This window comes from Nerophis ophidion, linkage group LG18 (assembly GCF_033978795.1).
Source record: "Nerophis ophidion isolate RoL-2023_Sa linkage group LG18, RoL_Noph_v1.0, whole genome shotgun sequence".
Taxonomy (NCBI): domain Eukaryota; kingdom Metazoa; phylum Chordata; class Actinopteri; order Syngnathiformes; family Syngnathidae; genus Nerophis; species Nerophis ophidion.
In genome coordinates this window covers 13681687-13700605 of record NC_084628.1, presented here as the reverse complement: position 1 = coordinate 13700605, position 18919 = coordinate 13681687, and the positions used below count along the sequence as shown (strand labels likewise).

The following is an 18919-nucleotide window of genomic DNA, read 5'->3' as shown; positions in this document are numbered from 1 at the left end:
TAAATGAGCTATCTTACAGGTTTGGTTAATATGATATTAACAACTTACATTAATCAATTCCTGGTCACACTGTCCTCTTTCATATGCAACACAGGCCAGGTGAGGGTCTCTCTTCTCGCAGTACTTGCCCACCACACGGCTGTCATAAAAGGGATTCTCCCTCAAGAAGCGCTCAGGGTTGTTGTTGCTGTCTATGTAGATCTTGGCCAGAGCATTATGTGTGGCGGGCTCTTCACAGCCTTCATGAATACGAGCCTCCAGCCAAGGAAGCAGAAGCTTCAGTCTGTTAAGAATAAAACATTTGGTCATTCGGAGAGAAATGGCACGTTTTTATGCAGTTGCATTTGTTTCCTTACTCTTACCGATTTCTTTTCTCCACTTCAGCAACTAGCTCGTCTGTGGAGAACTGTCCTCTTACAACCAGGATCAGGTTTTTGATAACATCCTCTGCACAATCCACATCCAGCAAACCTCCTATAACCACCGGCAGACGACTTGGATTTACCTGGATTACATTTTAAATGTTTACTGACTGATTTACTGGAGGAAATCAGGTTAAAAGTGATTAATTAGTTATTTGGGCAGCACTGTACCTTCTGCACATAGATCTCAATGTATTTCTGCAGACTGTTGCGATATAAGTACAGGACCAGATCATGGACGAAATCAAAGCGGTCACACACGATGATCAACGGCAACTGATCAGTCAATTTGGCTTCCTAAAGAAGAACAGACAGTATTTAAAGAATTTACCAAATTTAAATATCCTGAGTGTAGAGTTTACAAGCGATAAAAACCTTGAGGAAATTCTTCACACGATCAGGGTCGTAGCAGTTACTTTCTCTGCAGATTCTTTCCACCTCTTTAATTTGTCCCGTCTTGCAGGCAGCCTGAATGTATTTAAAGTGAACCTCTGGGTCCTGGCTAAAGTTTACAATGGAACCCAAAAAGTAAAATAAACCTGAAAAACAGAAAGCCTGTCAAAATATGCAACTATCTGTTTTCTCTCTGAAACATCACTCTCTAGGTGTACCTTCAAAGCTCTTGAACGACTCAAAGAGTTCTGTGAGGGACTGAGTGGTGAGCTGCTCATGGTACTTAGAAGCAACCTGAACACAAATTTGCAGGTTCTGGCGGATGTTAGCTGACAACATCGCCCGAAGACACTCCAACGAGTCCTCTACCGACAAGGATCCAAAGAAATTAACTAACCACTGCAAGGACACACACAAATCACCGACAATTAGTATTCTGTTTGAATAAATCACTACAATTTGTTATCACTTTTCAGGCTTCAGTTGACCTCTGGGTTGAGAAGGTGGGTGTGGACCACAGCTCGCTTGATGTCATAGAGATCAGTGTAATGCTCTAGCGCCCTCTGCAGGAGACCAGCCTTCTCACACAGCTGTGCCACATGCGCACGGTCGTAATGAGTAAACATCTGGTTGCCCAGAATGGCGTCTGCAACCTTCAAGAAACAAGACATACTGATTGTTATAATAATTCTGGCATCATTTTGTTTTCATTTATCCATTTGCTTATGTACCTGCGGTGCATGAACCAAATTCATTTCCAGCAGGCGTGTCTGTAGTGGTCCTTCCATTGGTCTGTTGTTCTTCAAAGCATCTAGTAGGAAGGATGTGCATTGCTGGATCAGGTTGTACTCCATGAAGACATCAACAATCTATTTACAAAAAAATACAAATCATTACTTAAGTTCATAGGGGTGCTAAAAAATACACATACATATATACACACACATGAAAGAATAATATATGAGTATAAGTATAGATGGATGTATGGGATAGATATACCCTCACATCCAAATCACATTTTTTTGATTCCCATACAAAATTAATTCCTAATTTTCGACAATCAATTCAAAAACAATAATGATAACAAATTTTTTTAGAATCCACTTTTAGATTTTATTTATTTAGCAACTATTGTTTGTATCATTGTTATTGATATATTTTCCTAATTTGGTTGTTGTTTTTTAGTATTGTATTTGTTTGTCTTCTCTTTTGGTTTATACAATTCTATCCTAAGTATTGTGAAGCTGGGATTGGGTTGGAATTGCTCTATTTTCTTTATTAGATTAAGATTCTGTGATTTTTTAAAAAAACTTTCAAAAACAATTTTTTTTAACAGCAAAACAACATGTATAAGTCGTATGTCAGCAGCCAAGAGGAGCATTTGTAACCTGTAACCTGTATTTAAGGAGGTTTTATTATAATTTATATACAAAATAATATATTACAAGAATCGTGTTGAATTGAGAATGATTTTGAATACCAATCGTCACCCAGTTGGAATGCAAACGAACCATGAGGTGCCTAAATATTCCCACCTCTTTCAGTTTATAATTTTTTTTGCTTTTTGTAAATCAACTCAATCAAGTCTGTTGTATGCACATGATTTGTTTTTAACCTGTGTGATGTCAGCAAGAGGCTCTTCATCCTGCACCAGCATCTGGGAGAACTGAAGACCTTGTTCGGGGCTGATCCGCATGACATTTCTTAACAAGAAGATCCAGTCTGGAGTGTAGCCAACCTATACATGAAAAAAGTTTTTGTTACTCTCTCTTGTAGTAAGTGGTAGTGATGCTGAAATCAGCCTCACAAATTCAATGGAGGGACTAAATGACTACTATAGAACACATTATCAGACGAATAAGCACACCTTCTTGGCATAAAGTACAATTTTCTGGAACTGGCCAGTCTCTGCAAAGCACTGAATGACTTTGTTGGGGACATTGGCTCTCAGGTAGACACTAAGGGCTAGTGTGGGATCGACTGACTTCACCAGGTCTCCAAGCTCCTCTGAGCACTCCAGCTGTAAAACAAAGCAGGCGATAAATCAGTCAAGTAAGGGCGTAAAGCCTATTCAGGCTGACAGAAAGACTGCTTACTATAAAACCCCCATTGAGCACAGACCTTGTCCTCTTTCAGCCATTTTTCTAGCAGCTGTTTGCGGCCCTGCTGCAGGACCGGCCTGCACAGCTCCAGAGATTCAAACTTATTTAGCTGTCCTTGATCCAGCAGGATACCAAAGTACTGAAGCAATGGTGACCGCTGGCCTGGTTGAGCAGGAACGCTCTGGAAGCGGCGAATGGTGTCTGGTGTTCGCAATATACCCTGAAGGAAGACAGATGGGTGGGTGTCAACTAGTAATTGCATCACAGTGGGGTGCTCTAATTAAAATGTAGTGGGTAAAAAAAAACTAACTGTGCCTAAACCGTACCTTAGGTGCATTGGCTGCTACTTTGGCAGCATCTGAGTAGTTCCCTGCAGCAAAAAGGGTGTTAAACTTCCGGGCAAACAGCTCTTCGGCACCGGCAAGGTTATTGCGGACAGCCATGCGAAGAGCCAAATCAGGGTTCTGGAGCACATTGGTGATGTAGGGAATAATGTTCTCCTCCTCCACACACACTGATAACACCTAGAAAAAACATATTTTGCACATTTTGAACTGCATAGTTTATTCAAAAACAATTATCGCAAATATAAGTCAAACATTCCTCATTTACCCGGACAGATTACTTCAAGTTCTTGTGAGTCACATTTTGTTGTGTGCGCAAGACACTAAGCTTTGCATGGCAGAAGTGCTGCAGGTGAGCGCCAAGAGCACTAACAGGATTAGTACAAGCCTGCCTGGCTGAGCTGAGCTCTTCCACCATGCCCATCACACCAAAGGTGCTGGATTTGCACACCTCGAGCATGTTTCTGTTTTTACCATTTCCAAATTCACTATATTGCAAAAGGCGGAAAGAGAGGACAAAAGCAACAACTTGACCGCTCAGTACCTGTCCTTTCCTGTTGACGCCAATAATGCCGGCAGTTGGCTCATGGGGTGCAGTGACAAAAATGGTCTCCCCACTGATCCTGTTCATGTAGATGCATGTGCCGGTTTCCAAGTCATATAGGTGGATGTAGCCATATTTGGTGATGAGAAATACCACATCCTGCTTGGAGCTGATCTAAACGTACAGGAAAAGAACACCTTTGGAACAGGGGCAATAAACACTAAAAGATCATTTAATTACAAAAACATGTTATAAAAAGGCATGGGCATCTCAGTAACACTGTAGACTGAAACACTGTGGTCTACATGAGGAATAAATAAGCAAGTAAGTGTTGTGATGTTCGTATATTTTGTACCTGCATGGCAACAGGGAAGTCATTCTGGGCTTCTGGAGGGAAAAAGACATCTACGGCTTTCTTTGGAAACGGCTGGTTCCCAGTTGGTGGAGTGCCGACTTCAATTATATGCAGCTAACACAACAAAAAAATAAAATTTTGAAAGAAAAGAATCAACTTTGTTTTTATTGAAAAATTGTCACTGTGCCCAATCTTACTTTTCCGCCTGCCTGTCCTCGCACGGCAAAGCAGAACAGAGTGGACTCCTCTGTGTTGTCCTCCATCTTGAATTGTGCAAAGCCTGCAGCGTGACCCTCGATGGGCTGGGAAACCTTCCTGTCCACCGAGTACAACTGCATTGCTCCAACAACACGGTTTTGCTGGGAAAAAAGGTTAAGGCGTAGGAATACACTTAACTGCAGTTAATAGTACAATGGCAAGTGTATACATTCCAATGCATTACGGCGTAAAAACCTTACAGTAAATGTGAATGCTAGACTAACTAGAAACATGACATCAATGTACTCTTTCAAAGAACTTCAACAAGCATTTATGATTAACTATTAGTTGCTGCATTGTTGATAGTTGGTACCTGTGCTGAAATGCCAATCAGGAGCAACCACTTCTGCTTGGCGTCGGTGCGGTAATTGATGATCTGACAGCCCGCTAGGCTAGAGTGTCGGTCAAAGACTTTGATCGGCTGGGAGTCGCCTTCCATGCTCCAGTGGTAGACGGCATTATCTGTGACCAGGGCAACGGTATTGAGGGAGATCCATTTCCAAAAGGTCACGTCGTCCGTCATTGTGTGAGCCTTCATCTTGCTCTTCATCTCAATGTTGAAGATTTGCAGGGTCTTGGCCGCTGAAAATATCCAGTGCCAAGGTTAGCCCCAAGTATTAAAAAGCTTAGACCGTAACAACAAAACACTGAGTCATCTAAACTACCATTCATCACCCACAGCAGACATTAAGGGTAAGGGGGGGTTACAAATCATACCATTAGGGCATACCAAATTTCAGTAGCGAGAGTAAGTTCGCTTTCAGTGGCACTAAAGCACCGTACAACAAGCCAGTGTTAAAATCAAGAGGCAAGACCAACAAAAGGGCAACCACATTGTAGTACATCTGCATTCAGTGCAATGACACATTCAGCTTGTTGGCTGAATTTGCAATCCCCCGGTAGAGTGTGGACAGAGACTCCAATTTATGGGTTTGAGAGACTTTGAACTGTGGTCAGACTGACAAAAATAGAGTTCAATATCTTCAAGTGACTTCCAGTGTTGCTGCACTGGCCTTCTTGCAGGTACAGGGCTCTATGCATTTGGGGTTTCTCTAAAGTCAACAAATGTTAATATTTGTTGTTATCATGGCTATTGTCACTAATACAGTACCAAAATAATACATTCGCCAGTCACATCACACGTGCAAGCACCTTGATTCAATTTGGGTGGCAGTTGAATACAGTCATACGTTTAGACAATTTTTTCCCCAATGTTTAAATGCCAGATAAAGGTAAAGGACCATAAAGACACATACATGAAGCCCTGTGCCTATAAATTAAAGAAATGACACAAATGAGAATACAGTGCTAAAATGAGGGATGCTGAACTTTGGGTTGGGTCTGAATGCAGATTTGCAAAAGGAGACTACAAAGCACACAGACAGATGTCATAATGGGAAGGTTGTTGTACAAGAATCATTCACACCATTTTTCCCCTACATTAGGAATGTCCACAAAGTTATTTTGACACAAAAAAACCAAAGTGGCATCCAAACTCTTACAACTAAATCATGAATGATTTATAATGCATCTTAAACCACTATCTCTAGGTACTGGATCAATATTTCAGTGTTTTGATCCATTGTTTAGGATGTAGCTATCTTTTCAATGTGTTGGAACTAGAGAAATGTGAAAGAGAATGGTTTGAATAAAATATTCTATGCAGCTAAGCAAGGAATCCCACTGCCAAAGTAATTTGAGGCAAAGGTTTTGCCTCAAATTACTTGCTTGGGTATCATCCTTACTATATACCCAATTAAATAATTGATTCAGAATTATATAAACTATTACTTATTTTATAGATCATTGTAGTTATATATTCATTGTACTATAATTATTTCATAAAACTTATTCAAGTATTTATTACATCAGCATAAAAGTCGTATAAGAAGCCCTCTTTCGCTTGCACAAGCCTTCATTAGCACTACCATCAGTACTGAGCAGTCGTGTCAAGACAGTGCATACAGGAATACACTTTGACAACTCATGATATGTTAAAATTCTACTCACCGTCTGCAAACATAAGAAAGCATTAAGAAACGAAAAAAGAGCAAAAAACAAGCGAAAATAGACAAGGCATCCATGACAGCATGACATTTTTACTTGCTCTCAGTATTGGTAACTGACATTTATAAACATGACTTCAGTTATCGACTAGTTTACATGTCTTGACAAACAAATGAGGTGGACTAATATAAACAACAAAATGAAAACCAGACTTTAAACAATCTGACATTTTACACAAATGACCTGCATATGCAGGAAAGGGTTTCTAGTATTCTTTCTTTTTTTTTTTTTATGTTTGCATTCTAGGGCAAATATTTCACCATTACCTCTATAAAATTGCTGGCGCTGAGCATTTGCAGGGACTTACCTTTAAGGGCTATGACTTTGCTGGCAGGGTTCATGATAGCACTGTCTGCAGAGATTGGCCTGCGGATGGGGTTGTTGGGGTCGGCCATGTCAATAATGACAACCTGGGCCTGCTCCCCAACCTTCTCTCTTATGCAAATGAACTTGTCAGACTCCATGGTCAGAGTACTGAATCCAATGTTGGCTGGGTTGATGCCCAGGTTCTGGAGCTAAAATAGAAAAAAAGGTGTGTAAAATATCGAATATAGTTATTTCTGTCATTACACAGCTCTTCAGGAATTTTGCAAGAAATAGGCGATGAATCTAAATATAACATGCATTTGTGGCTGTCAAATCAGATTTTGTCGCATACCACTGCCCCTGGTGTCCTTCCACCACCATTAAGTATCACCTCATTGTGACGGGAAAAACTCCAACAATTTTGTAAACTACCTATTATCATCTCATGTCGCATAGCAAAAACGGTCGCAAAGCAAAAACAACATCGGATGAAGACAAATCTCCTTTTTGTGGTTGTCAACCTTTAGATCCTCATAAGATTTGAACGGAGTGCATTCATAATATAATTTATGCAGTGAAAATATATCACCTCTCAGTAGCTAAAGCATAACTTTCACTTTTTAGGTTTGTTAGCTTTAAAAAAAGAATAAAGTCAATCTTTGGATCTATTGCAGTAGAGATTTGGATCATTCAATTCTCTGCAATCGACATATCAAAATGATAAAAATACAAGAGTAAGATGGAATATGGTGGCTGATTAATTATTTATTGTGTATTATATCAGTATATTATTACATTTTAGGTAATTTTTTTCAATTATAGGTTATTTTTTTCAATTATTTCCCTTATTTAAAAGCGCTACAGTTTTTCCAATCTCCGAAGTAAAAGCCGTGTTAATAGTTGATACCACACACTCTAATCTATACTGTATGTTGCAGTTTACTGTAGATGGCCAAGGCACATTTGTAAAAAGTTAGTACAGAGCCAAACAAACATGCTCAAAACTACAAATTAATTTTCTTCTGTCCCTTCTTTTAGTATTAAATGGATTCCCCCAATTGTATCTAGGATAGGCACAAACGCCCCCCGCGACTCCAAGGTGAATAAGCGGTGGAAAAATGGATGGATGGATGGATGGAAAGATATATAACGTATTTTTTGGAGTATAAGTCGCACCCACCGAAAATGCATAATAAAGAAGGAAAAAAAACCATATATAAGTCGCACTGGAGTATAAGTCGCATTTTTTGGGGAAATTTACTTGATAAAACCCAACACCAAGAATAGACATTTGAAAGGCAATTTAAAATAAATAAAGAATAGTGGACAACAGGCTGAATAAGTGTACGCTATATGACGCATAAATAACCAACTGAGAACGTGCCTGGTATGTTAACGTAACATATTATGGTAAGAGTCATTCAAATAACTATAACATATAGACCATGCGTTTACGTACACGTTTACCAAACAATATGTCACTCCTAATCGCTAAATCCGATGAACTCTTGTACGTCTAGTCTTTTACGTGAATGAGCTTAATAATATTATTTGCTACTTTACTGTAATGTGTTAATAATTTCACACATAAGTAGCTCCTGAGTATAAGTCTCACCCCTGGCTAAACTATGAAAAAAACTGCGACTTATAGTCCAAAAAACACGGTATTGCTTTAATGTCACAAACAAGGCATTGATATCGATGGGACATGGGGAACTGGGACTTACATTCCAATCCTCCAAAAACAGTGCAAATTTTTAAAAAGTTGATTCTTAGTTTCGATAACCAGTGTGCCGAACGGGAGAAATAGCTGCCGTACATTGACCAAGAAGAAGCCATGAATCCAATAGCGTGTGGTGTCGGACAAAAGTTTGTTTTGTGGAAAAGAGCTACCAATATGATGAAAAATCTCTGCATTAATGGTATTTAAAGGATAAAGTGCCCCGTTTTCGACTAGCGGAATCTTCCACATCCAAACAATGCCCAACCCTACCTGTGAGTAATGCTGAGGGGAATAATAGACAATGAAAATTGGTCAAAAGTAACTATATTAGTAGAGGGATCGTTTTATTGAGAACTGCTACTAGTGCAGTTAATGTATAGCTGGGTGCCAACCTGCTTTCGGCAAAATTCCTTGTTCAACAGAGCAAAATAAACATTTTTGAATACATTGTTTAGATTTGTCAAATATTCTAAAAACAGGTTGAAAGTTTGGTCGTTACTAACTTAGTCTTTAGTAGCGGCACAAGCAGTCAGTGTCTTTAAAGGCACAGCAGTCCTCGCCGCTCGTTAAGAGCAAAATGTTTTTTTATGTCAATAAAAGTGTTGCTAAAAGTCTGCTAACAACCATAAATTCTGGACTATAAATTCCTCTTTTTTCTACAATTTGAAATATTTGTGTTATAAGACAGCGCGACGAATTTATGTATTTTTCAGCTCTGAGGCCATAAAAAAAGTTAAAAATAACAAACAAATAAAGCTATTACGCGGGTAGGTCTTTTATTGTTTGTGATATGGCGCCACCATTTGGACAAGTTTGCTCATAACAGGTGCTGCAGTGTCCTTCAACGACTGCTTTTTTTAATCCTTTCACTTTCGAGCCGTCGAGTATACGTTCTCACGCAGTTGCTTTTAGCTGCTGGCATTACACTACAGGCTCTTCTCGCTCTTTCCTGTCTCTCATTCTCACAGACAGGAAGCGCACCTTCTTTCATACATCACATACGTCATACGCCCTTGTGGAGCAGAGCGGTAGCAGCATGGGTAACGTTAGCTGCACATAAGCGATGATAATAGATAGATAGATAGATAGATAGATAGATAGATAGTACTTTTTGCAACTCAACGCCCAAAAAACGGAAATGCTGATTATCGGTCCTGCTAGACACCGAACTCTATTTAATAATACAACTCTAACATTTGACAACCAAACAATTAAACAAGGCGACACGGTAAAGAATCTGGGTATTATCTTCGACCCAACTCTCTCCTTTGAGGCACACATTAAAAGCGTTACTAAAACGGCCTTCTTTCATCTCCGTAACATCGCTAAAATTCGCTCCATTCTGTCCACTAAAGACGCTGAGATCATTATCCATGCGTTTGTTACGTCTCGCCTCGACTACTGTAACGTATTATTTTCGGGTCTCCCCATGTCTAGCATTAAAAGATTACAGTTGGTACAAAATGCGGCTGCTAGACTTTTGACAAGAACAAGAAAGTTTGATCACATTACGCCTGTACTGGCTCACCTGCACTGGCTTCCTGTGCACTTAAGATGTGACTTTAAGGTTTTACTACTTACGTATAAAATACTACACGGTCTAGCTCCATCTTATCTTGCCGATTGTATTGTACCATATGTCCCGGCAAGAAATCTGCGTTCAAAGGACTCCGGCTTATTAGTGATTCCCAAAGCCCAAAAAAAGTCTGCGGGCTATAGAGCATTTTCCGTTCGGGCTCCAGTACTCTGGAATACCCTCCCGGTAACAGTTCGCGATGCCACCTCAGTAGAAGCATTTAAGTCTCACCTTAAAACTCATTTGTATACTCTAGCCTTTAAATAGACTCCCTTTTTAGACCAGTTGATCTGCCGTTTCTTTTCTTTTTCTTCTATGTCCCACTCTCCCGTGTGGAGGGGGTCCGGTCCGATCCGGTGGCCATGTACTGCTCGCCTGTGTATCGGCTGGGGACATCTCTGCGCTGCTGGTCCGCCTACGCTTGGGATGGTTTCCTGCTGGCTCCGCTGTGAACGGGACTCTCGCTGCTGTGTCTTGGATCCTCATTGGACTGGACTCTCGCGACTGTGTTGTATCCATTGTGGATTGAACTTTCACAGTATCCTGTTAGATCCGCTCGACATCCATTGCTTTCCTCCTCTCTAAGGTTATCATAGTCATCATTGTCACCGACGTCCCACTGGGTCATTATTGTCACCAATGTCCCACTGGGTGTGAGTTTTCCTTGCCCTTATGTGGGCCTACCGAGGATGTCGTGGTGGTTTGTGCAGCCCTTTGAGACACTAGTGATTTAGGGCTATATAAGTAAACATTGATTGATTGATTGATTGATTGATTTATTGATTCCTTCAGGAGAGTTCTTTCAGGAAAATAAAAATTCCAGCAGCAGTGTACAGAGTTGAGATCAATTAAAAAAAAAAAATATATATATATATATATATATATATATATATATATACACAATAATACGGACCTTCGATCCTTCAGGCGGAGCCGTGCGAGTGGTAATACAAGAGAAAGAAGGTGCAAATGAAGGAAGAATTAATTCCCAAGAAAAACAGCAGGGGGTCCATCGTCTGGCGGTGGTTTTGGCTTCAAGTGGGAATATGTCGACCAGACAGCTTTAATTTGTCAAGTGTGGGCTAAAAGCATTGCTCCAAAAGGTAGCATTACTACTAATATGCAGCATCATTTGAAAAGTCACCTGCCAGAGAATGAAGAGTGCTGTCAACATCTCCATTCGGTGCCCCCCGCCCACACCATCAAAATGCTTATGCAAACATTTCCAGATCAACACCGTATGAAAACAATTGTCAACAAAATAATTAAATAACGTCCGTAGTAACCTACCACATAGCAAAGGATGAACACTATTTGATTTCCTATTGTGCAGCTCATTTTTATTTGACAGTTATAGAAATATATTGTGTGACATCATGCACAAAAGTGCACTTTATTTGTTTTAAACTATTGTAGTGGCGTAATGTACAAAAAGTGCTCTTTAATTTAGTGCTGTTTTGATCTGTCATCTTAATGACATCATGCACAAAAGTGCACTAATAGCTTGTTTTAAAATGTCTCTGACAATCTTGCACTGTATGTTTTGGAAATGACATGAATGTTTGTGTCACTGCTTAATAACTGTTTAATAAATACAGTTTTGGTCCATTGACTTAGTTGTGATTTACTTCTTTGCATGAAAGTTTAAAATGAGCATATATTAATGCAGTATGAACAAGAATGTTTTAATGTAGACACAAAGAATCATCAAACTGGTGTGATTATATATGTATCAAGTGTTAATTTAAGGCTAAGGCAAAAATATCAAGATATATATCGTGCATCGCGATATGGCCTAACAATATCGAGATATTAAAAAAAGGCCATATCGCCCAGCCTGTGCGGCTAATATACCAATGTGCTCTATAGTTTGGAAAATACTGTAGATGTTTTGCTAATGGCTTTTTTGATTAAGAGTACCCAGAGTGATCTATATACACACTAAATAGAGCGACAAAAGGGGTAAGTTGGCAACACCAATACCCCCTGATCGGCCCGGGCTGATAACAAATTTTTTCTTGATATACTGACCTACAAATTATGGCCAATAAATGATACTACAGCTATTATTTTTATGAGACCACATTAATATCCATTGATGTAATGATAATACATAATAATAATGCAATAAACTTGTATGTCTCGTTTATTTTAAAATTGCAATTAGAATGACAACTTTTACATTTTTAAGTTGAATAAAACAGATGTCTAAAATATAATTAGTCTGTTAGTAAATTTTTGCACTTGAATAAAAATCACAACCAAAAGCAATAAAATATGTTAAGGAGGCGGTGGGGGCTCAAATATACACAACCAAAACAATAAACAAAATGGCTAAATAAAATATTGACAAAGTTGTACTTCAATATTGAACATGTAGGCAGAGGTAGAGTTGTACATTACTGAACCGATAATCAAGTTAAGAAATTATTAAACAAAAGTGCAACGTAACAATGTAAACACCTCAGTATAAGCAGATGTATCGACAAGCCATATGCAAAAAAAAAAGTTTTGCAGATTCCGAGTGATATGACTTTTTGAAACGCTAGTAGATTAAATGGTAGCATGTCTTTAACCACGCTTTCCATGAGCGCACACTATTTTGCATGGTTTTGTTTACACTGACCAGGCTTGTTCACCAAACGCAAAGTGAGTGTAGACTGTCGAGTGGTTGTTTCTAGTGGAGGTAAATGGGTTGTACCCGTATAGCGCTTTTCTACCTTCAAGGTACTCAAAGCGCTTTGACACTATTTCCACATTCACCCATTCACACACTGATGGCGGGAGCTGACAGGCAAGGCCCTAACAACGACCCGTCAGGAGCAAGGGTGAAGTGTCTTGCTCAAGGACACAACGGACGTTGGTAGAAGCTGGGGGATTGAACCAGGAACCCTCAGGTTGCTGACACGGCCACCCTCTACACCGCGCCACACCGTCCCCTGCAGGTGCAGGTTTGTCATTTTTGCACACATTCGGCAAACTGACTCCTCTGTGTTGATAGTCTCATCTTGTTCCAAAGGTTTGAACTGAAATATTCCCACACTTGTGCGGTGGAATTTGGTTTTGTGATAATTTTGTCCATGTTAGCTGCTACATGTTAAACTAGTTGCACTGTGTGATGCTCCCGGGCCTCGCCACACAAAGAGTAAAAAAAACCTAATGAGGACAAGAGAATTCACCCCCTTCTTTTCATTCCGCTATGCCACAAATGTGCATAGCTATTATAAGAGACGAAAAGCGTGAATGCCCCTGAAAGATAGAAATGGCGATTTATCGAAGCTGGGAAAAGTCAGTTAATCAACTTATCGAATATCAGCGCAAGGCGACCTCCTGCTCCATCTTCTTATTTTCTATCAGACCAGGTCCATTATAATGTGTTCATGAGCATAGTCCCAAAGGTAGCACAAAATCTACTTGTAGCAGTCAACGTTTTTGTTGTTTTGTGGCACCACAAATGATTGTATGGGAAACGATGCCTTACATATAATAATTTTTACCATTTATCAAAACTATTTTGGGTTTTGGGAGACTGAGTAACAAGTTTGTCTTCACAGATGCTCACTGACTCGAGCAGCCTAACTGTTACTTGTGGGGAAAGACTGGATTAAAATTTCACAAGTAGGCCACATAGTTTTATTTAGAACATGTTTTCCCCACAATATCATTAAAGGGTAAATAACTAACAACCTACAGTGCTTATTTTCACCACATTTATGCACTGAAATTCAAAATGACCATGTAGACGATGCCTAGAGAGATACATTGTGTTTTCCTGAAACTAAAACTGTCAATTTTTAGTTTACATGTATGCATTTTGCAAAAGATAAATCTCACATGATGGTTTTCTTTAAGCATGCATGTTTTGATTGAATCAGTTGATTGAAGCACATTTTATTGTAGGTTACATAACTCTAAGGAAGCTTAGAATGACTGGCAAATTTGGAAAGGTGGGGGCGTGGTTACGGGCGTGGTCACAAAGTTGGAAACGCCCTCAATAACTTGTACTATTGCTGAGAGTCAGAGAAAACAAATGCATTTTTGGATATACACAAGTAGAACTTTAAATACATCCTACAAGTGTATCAGACTAAATGGATATTGGATAAATAGGATAGAGCTCGTATACCATGAATTGATTTACACGGACCCCGACTTAAACAAGTTGAAAAACTTATTTGGGTGTTATCATTTAGTGATCAATTGTACGGAATATGTACTGTACTGTGCAATCTACTAATAAAAGTTTCAATCATCAAATCAAACCAATGATAACTTATGTGAAGTCAAAATCACCAGGTTGATTTCTGAAGCCAAAAAAACTAAACATAGGATATTAAACAATACTGTTAGCGGTGGGAATATGTGGGCACCTCACAATTTGATTACGATTCAGGAGCTATGATTCGATTAAAAATTGATTATTGATGCATCTTTAATTCATGTTTATTAAAAGGGAACATTATCACCAAACCTATGCAAGCGTCAATATATACCTTGATGTTGCAGAAAAAAGACCATGTATTTTTTTAACCGATTTCCGAACTCTAAATGGGTGAATTTTGGCAAATTAAACGCCTTTCTGTTTATCAGTCTTTTAGCGATGACGTCAGAACGTGACGTCACCGAGGTAACACACCCGCCATATTCATTTTCACATTACAAACACCGGGTCTCAGCTCTGTTATTTTCCGTTTTTTCGACTATTTTTTGGAACCTTGGAGACATCATGCCTCGTCGGTGTGTTGTCGGAGGGTGTAACAACACTAACAGGGAGGGATTCAAGTCGCACCACTGGCAAGAAATCTGCCGCCAGACCCCCATTGAATGTACCAGAGTGTCTTCACATTTGACCGGCGATGCTAAGACAGACATGGCACAGAGATGTATGGATAACCTGCAGATGCATTTGCAACGATTAAGTCAACGAAATCACAAAGGTGAGTTTTGTTGACGTTGTTGACTTCGGTGCTAATCAGACATATTTGGTCACGGCATGATTGCCAGCTAATCGATGCTAACATGCTATTTACGCTAGCTGTATGTACATTTGAAACTAGATACCCACATTTAATGCGAAACAAACACTTACCAATCGATGGATTTAAGTTGCTCCAGTGTCACAAGATGCGAAAGTCCTGATCGTTTGGTCTGCACATTTTATCGGCGATGCTAATAAGGCAGCCATGCTATGGGCCAATTCATTAGGTACACCCACGCTATGGCCGAATAGCGTCAATAGCTATTCGCTCAGTAACTTCAATTTCTTCTTCAATTTCGTTTTCGCTATCTGCCTCCTTACTCCGACTATCTGTTTCAATACATGCGTAATCTGTTGAATTGCTTAAACCGCTGAAATCCGAGTCTGAATCCGAGCTAATGTCGCTATATCTTGTTGTGGTAACCGCCATGTTGTTTGTATTGGCAGCCCTGTATGACGTCACAGGGAAATGGATAATGGTTTCGAAGATAGCGAAAATAAGGCACTTTAAAGCTTTATTTAGGGATATTCCGGGACCGGTAAAATTTAGAAAAAAACTTCAAAAAATACAACAAGCCACTGGGAATTGATTTTTATTGTTTTTAACCCTTTTGAAATTGTGATAATGTTCCCCTTTAATGCAGCTGTACATTCAATTACATTTAACTTGAATAAACAAGCGCTTATTATTTGCAACTTTTAAAAAACAGTGCATTTGTAATAAGAAACAGTTCAATTAATTCCCATCACAGTTATTAAATCAATGGAAATGTTTGGAACATAAGTGCCCTAAAATAAAGGAGCTGCTCAGATCTCTCGGTAAGGTGGCCTGCTGCAGTCAGTACCATTTTAGAACTGTGGGCATTACTTTATTTACAATAAATACATTGATTATCAAATTATGAACGTCTCTGTTCGAATTGCGATGCATCTAAAAATCGATTATTTCCCCCACCTCTACTGTTAGAGCAAGGGTGTCAAACGTACGCGGACAGGTTTTATCCGGCCCATGAGATAGTGATTTTTTTTTTTTTGTGAATTATATTTACATACCGCTTTTCTCTAGTGACTCAAAGCACTTTTACATAGTGAAACCCAATATATAAGTTACATTTAAACCAGTGTGGGTGGCGCTGGGAGCAGGTGGGTAAGGTGCCCTGCCCAAGGACACAACGGCAGTGACGAGGATGGCGGAACTACTCAAGCCATGTCCTTCCTTGGTGGTCCTGGAAACCCGCAAGACGACGGCTTGAGACCGCCACAATACCGTAGCTGCATGTGTTAAATATGAGTCATTAAATGACTCCCGCCTCTTGGTGGTAGAGGGCGCTAGTGATCCTTCTTGCGACTGCTCGGCTGCAGAAGAAGTGAAATGTGTGACGTGTATTGTGCTGGGACGGATATGACGCGGCGGATGCACGATGGACCTATGCTGGCTATGTAAACAACCGGGCTGAAATAAAGCATGATCCAGTCCTAAATACCCAGTGTATTATTCATACAATAACACTTCATGTTGGCAGCGGTGGGATAAAGAGATCACCCACGGAGCAGAACGGGAGGGGGAGTTGTCTGAGTTTAAAACTGTCGTCACCCGCACCCGAGCTAACTGATAGCAGCTGTCTGATAGCAGTTTTCTAAACTGGACTTCCAATCGAGGCAGGAGGTAATAAAGGAAGATCTCCATCAGGAGAGACTTTTAAAACTGAAGAAAGATAAGGAAGACTTCTATAAACAAGTTATCAATGCTTTTGATCAGAAAGAGCTGGCATGGATTTCATTTATAAGTAAAGGTAAGACCATTTTTCATTTATTTTTTATTTAGTCTTTATTTAACCATGTATAATCCCATCCATCCATCCATCCATTTTCTACCGCTTATTCCCTTTGGGGTTGCGGGGGGGCGCTGGCGCCTATCTCAGCTACAATCCCATTGAGATCAAATATCTCTTTTCCAAGGGAGACCTGGCCAAGAGGGCAGCAGCAAGGTTACATTTAAAACAGTAAACAACACATAAAACATCACATTTGATACATTAAAACTTGCTCATATGACACATGTGCATACAGACAAGGTAGACTGCAATCCTTTCACAGAAGCTTTAAACTCATTTAATGTAAAAAAAGGTTTTAAGTTGAATATTCGATTGTAGGTTATTCCAAGCCTTCGGTGCTGAAAATAATAACCATAATAACTTTTTTTTATCAAATGTGCTTTTCATGATGGTATCCTTACATCACACTCAAATTTTTACTGCATGCCTTTGGTAAGTGCCGGAGTGAGAAGAGGTTTTAAAATAATCAGCGCATGCTTACTTTTACCATGTGCCTTTGGTTAGCGCAGGAGTGAAAAGAGGTTTTAAATTAATTAGCGCCCCGGCTGCAATTCAAGGAAATACGGTATGTTGTGTTACGGTGCGGATGTTCTCCCGAAATGTGTTTGTCATTCGTGTTTCGTGTGGGTTCACAGTGTGGCGCATATTTGTAACAGCGTTAAAGTTGTTTATACGGCCACCCTTAGTGTGACCTGTATGGCTGTTGACCAAGTAAGCCTTGCGTTCACTTATGTGTGCGAAAAGCTGTAGATATTATGTGATTGGGCCGGCACGCAAAGGCAGTGCCTTCAAGGTTTATTGGCGCTCTATACATCCCCCTACATCCGTGGACACAGCGACGTTTTAAAGTCATATATTTTACTTTTTGAAACAGATACCGATAATTAGGAAACCGATACCGATAATTTCCGATATTACGTTATAAAGCATTTATCAGCCAATAATATCGGACAGCCCTACCTTCAACCTTATTGAAAATGAGATATTCTTCATCTCACTCAGTATGTTAATCTTGACACACTTAATTGTCTTTTGCAAGAACTGCTGTACTAATTATTCACTGGTGTAACTGTGTTATAAACAGAAGACAGTATGTTCACTTAGTAAGTGCTCCGAAGTGGAAAAATGTTCAGGAATAAATAAGCTTTGCTTCTTCCTACTCCTTTTAGGACATCCAACCATTTTCTACAGCTTGTCCCTTTCAGGATCGCGGTGAGTGCTGGAGCCTATCTCAGCTGCACATGGCGGGAAGGTTGCGTACACCCTGGACAAGTCGCCATCTCATCGCAGGGCCAACACAGATAGACAGACAACATTTAGACTCACATTCACACAGGTGCATGTTTTTGGTGGCGGGAGGAAGCCCACGCAGTCACGGGGGGAACATGTAAACTCCACACAAAAAGATCCCAAGCCCGGGATTGAACTCGGGACTACTCAGGACCTTCGTATTGTGAGGCACATGCACTAACCCCTGTTCCGCCATGCTACCCCTTTTCGGACATGTAGAGATAAATTATGTGAAATTATGCGATGTATCATATTGTGTGTTCATGTTCGAAATAAACTAAACTAAGGCTGGGCGATATATCGCTTTATACACAATATATCGCGGGTTTGTCTCTGTGCAATATATAAAATGACTATATCGTGATATTCGAGTATGCGTTCTCACGCCGTTGCTTTTAGCTGCGGGCATTACACTACAGGCTCTTCTCGCACTTTCCTGTGTCTCCTTCTCACAGACAAGCGCACCTTCTTACACACGTCACATACTGTCATGTCATACGTCACATACGTATACGCCCTCGTGGAGCAGAGAGGCAGCAGTCTGGGTAACGTTAGCTGTAATGCTAGCAGAGCCGTGCGAGTGGTACTACGAGACAAAGAAGGTGCGAATGAAGGAAGAATTAATTCCCAAGAAAAACAGCAGGGGGTCCATCGTCTGGTGGAGGTTTGGCTTCAAGTGGGAATATGTCAAACACACAACCGTAATTTGTCAAGTGTGGGCCAAAA

At 40.0% G+C, this 18919-nt stretch overlaps 1 protein-coding gene across 3 annotated transcripts in view; it reads right to left on the bottom strand.

Annotated features, from left to right (window-relative positions):
- Positions 1-18919, bottom strand: part of LOC133537608 (clathrin heavy chain 1-like) — a 34089-nt gene that overhangs the window by 11539 nt on the left and 3631 nt on the right. For all 3 annotated transcript variants that reach the window (XM_061878780.1, XM_061878782.1, XM_061878781.1), the window contains exons 2-17: positions 6793-7000; positions 4732-5000; positions 4358-4519; positions 4161-4274; positions 3806-3979; positions 3244-3441; positions 2937-3137; positions 2683-2835; positions 2431-2553; positions 1547-1684; positions 1304-1468; positions 1034-1214; positions 798-961; positions 594-719; positions 363-505; positions 49-283 (exon numbers count right to left, since the gene is read on the bottom strand). In XM_061878780.1, coding sequence (XP_061734764.1) covers positions 49-283; positions 363-505; positions 594-719; positions 798-961; positions 1034-1214; positions 1304-1468; positions 1547-1684; positions 2431-2553; positions 2683-2835; positions 2937-3137; positions 3244-3441; positions 3806-3979; positions 4161-4274; positions 4358-4519; positions 4732-5000; positions 6793-7000 — 2754 coding nt within the window. The remainder of the gene's footprint in view (positions 1-48; positions 284-362; positions 506-593; positions 720-797; positions 962-1033; positions 1215-1303; positions 1469-1546; positions 1685-2430; positions 2554-2682; positions 2836-2936; positions 3138-3243; positions 3442-3805; positions 3980-4160; positions 4275-4357; positions 4520-4731; positions 5001-6792; positions 7001-18919) is intronic.